Consider the following 1545-nt stretch of genomic DNA (forward strand, 5'->3'; position numbering starts at 1 on the left):
AAAGTAATCCATCCACAAAAGGCTTTCTTGCCTTGGGGAATCGGGCCAGTTATTTTGGCGCAATCCTCGGCATTTTGGGCGGCAGAGCACTTATCTGTTGTACCTGCTCCTGTAGCTTGCTCTCCTGCTCCTGCTTTGGTTGTCTGTTCTTCCCCATCTTTAGGTTTGCAGTGTTCTCCCTTATCCTCTGTAGTGCTATTCCAATGGCAACCGGTTGTCGGGCAGGTCGATTTTTTTTTGTGATTATTGCAGTTTACTTTTTGAAGTTGTGTTTTGCTTTCTTTACTGTTGACGGCTCCTGTTGATGCTGTCTGTTGATCGACGCTGGTGTAATGGGCTCGCTTTATTACCGCTTTTACTTGCTGCTCGAGTAGCGTGATTGCTGCGTTGTACTCTGTTACTTGGCTATTGTAGCTTGGTCGTTTCCGAAGCTCACTTGCGATGGTATCGAGGTCCTTCACCCATTGGATTGCATTTTTTTTAAGTTGTTTGTTCTGGGCGCCGTTGGTAATCTTGACGCAGCATGCGGTACCACCGCCGTCGCAGTTCGCCTCGCTTTTCAGGCCACCGATGTAAAGGTCATTTGTTCCCACCCGGGTGTGGGCCATTACCGCGTTTATTAAGTTAGTTATCAGACCGTCTGTGATCACAGTTCCCTCCGTTGCCGGGCATATTTGGCGTAGGTTTGGCCACGCTGAGGCTTGTGGGGGTGCCGCTAGTTCCCATGCCGCTTGAGTTGTTTGGGCGTCAGCACAAGGTTTATGCGATGCGGCGTTGGCTGAACCACAGACACAAAGAAAAGTGCCTGCGAGCGTCTTGGCCGCCGGTGGTGTTTCGCCTGTTGCGCAGCTGGCTGCGTAGGCTGCAGCCGCCCCAGAGAACATCGGCGCAGTTTCTGGTTGGTCCATATTGCTTGGTTTCTTTCCGTATATAGCCTGGTACAGTTGGGTTATTAATGCTGCATCGTCTTTTGGTTTGTTTTGTTGGCCTGTCTTGTAGAATGCCTCTAGGTCATAGGCGGCGTCCGCTAGCTGTGCTATAGTTGGTCTAAGGTTTGCGAGCTGCTGAGCACTCGCTTTGTCAGTGCTGAACTGCTCCTTGAAGGTTGCTTCGTTTTTGTCCGTTTCTAGATATAAAGCCGCGTCTGCCCAGGTCGTCCATTTTGATTTCCAATCATCTGGTGCACTCTGTGGCGGATTGTCTTTTGCTTTTGGCTTGGTATCCTCCGTCTTTTCGGTGAGCAGTTGCCGCCAGGCAGCCGGCGCCATCGTCATATTTAACTTGTAGATGTCTGAAGCTTTTTGTGAGGCTGTTGTTATGGTCGGGTCGAATGTGATTGCGCCATCTGCGAGCTGTAGGGTTTTGCACAAAGGCCCAAAGACGCCTGTATTATCGCCGTTGGCGAAGCTATGGACTGTCCTAACGACAGCTACAAGTATAATGAAGTGAAAAGCTATTTTTATCATTGACTGCTTGCACTTGGTCTTTTTCTTGCTGCCCTGTTGTTGGGTTTGAGCTTGAGTGAGGTGATAAACGGATAGACAC

The 1545-nt window shown here is 49.8% G+C and overlaps 1 protein-coding gene across 1 annotated transcript in view; it reads right to left on the reverse strand.

Moving 5' to 3' along the window:
- The window catches only part of TEOVI_000790700 (Trypanosomal VSG domain/Trypanosome variant surface glycoprotein C-terminal domain containing protein, putative), a gene marked incomplete at both ends in the record, with an annotated part of 1515 nt that extends 49 nt beyond the window's left edge, over positions 1-1466 (reverse strand). The window contains one exon of the mRNA XM_067223757.1: positions 1-1466. Within this exon, the coding sequence (XP_067079858.1) occupies positions 1-1466 (1466 nt within the window).
- Positions 1467-1545: the final 79 nt, after the last annotated feature.

This window comes from Trypanosoma equiperdum (assembly GCF_001457755.1).
Source record: "Trypanosoma equiperdum strain OVI genome assembly, contig: ctg_1957, whole genome shotgun sequence".
NCBI classification, from domain to species: Eukaryota; Euglenozoa; class Kinetoplastea; order Trypanosomatida; family Trypanosomatidae; genus Trypanosoma; species Trypanosoma equiperdum.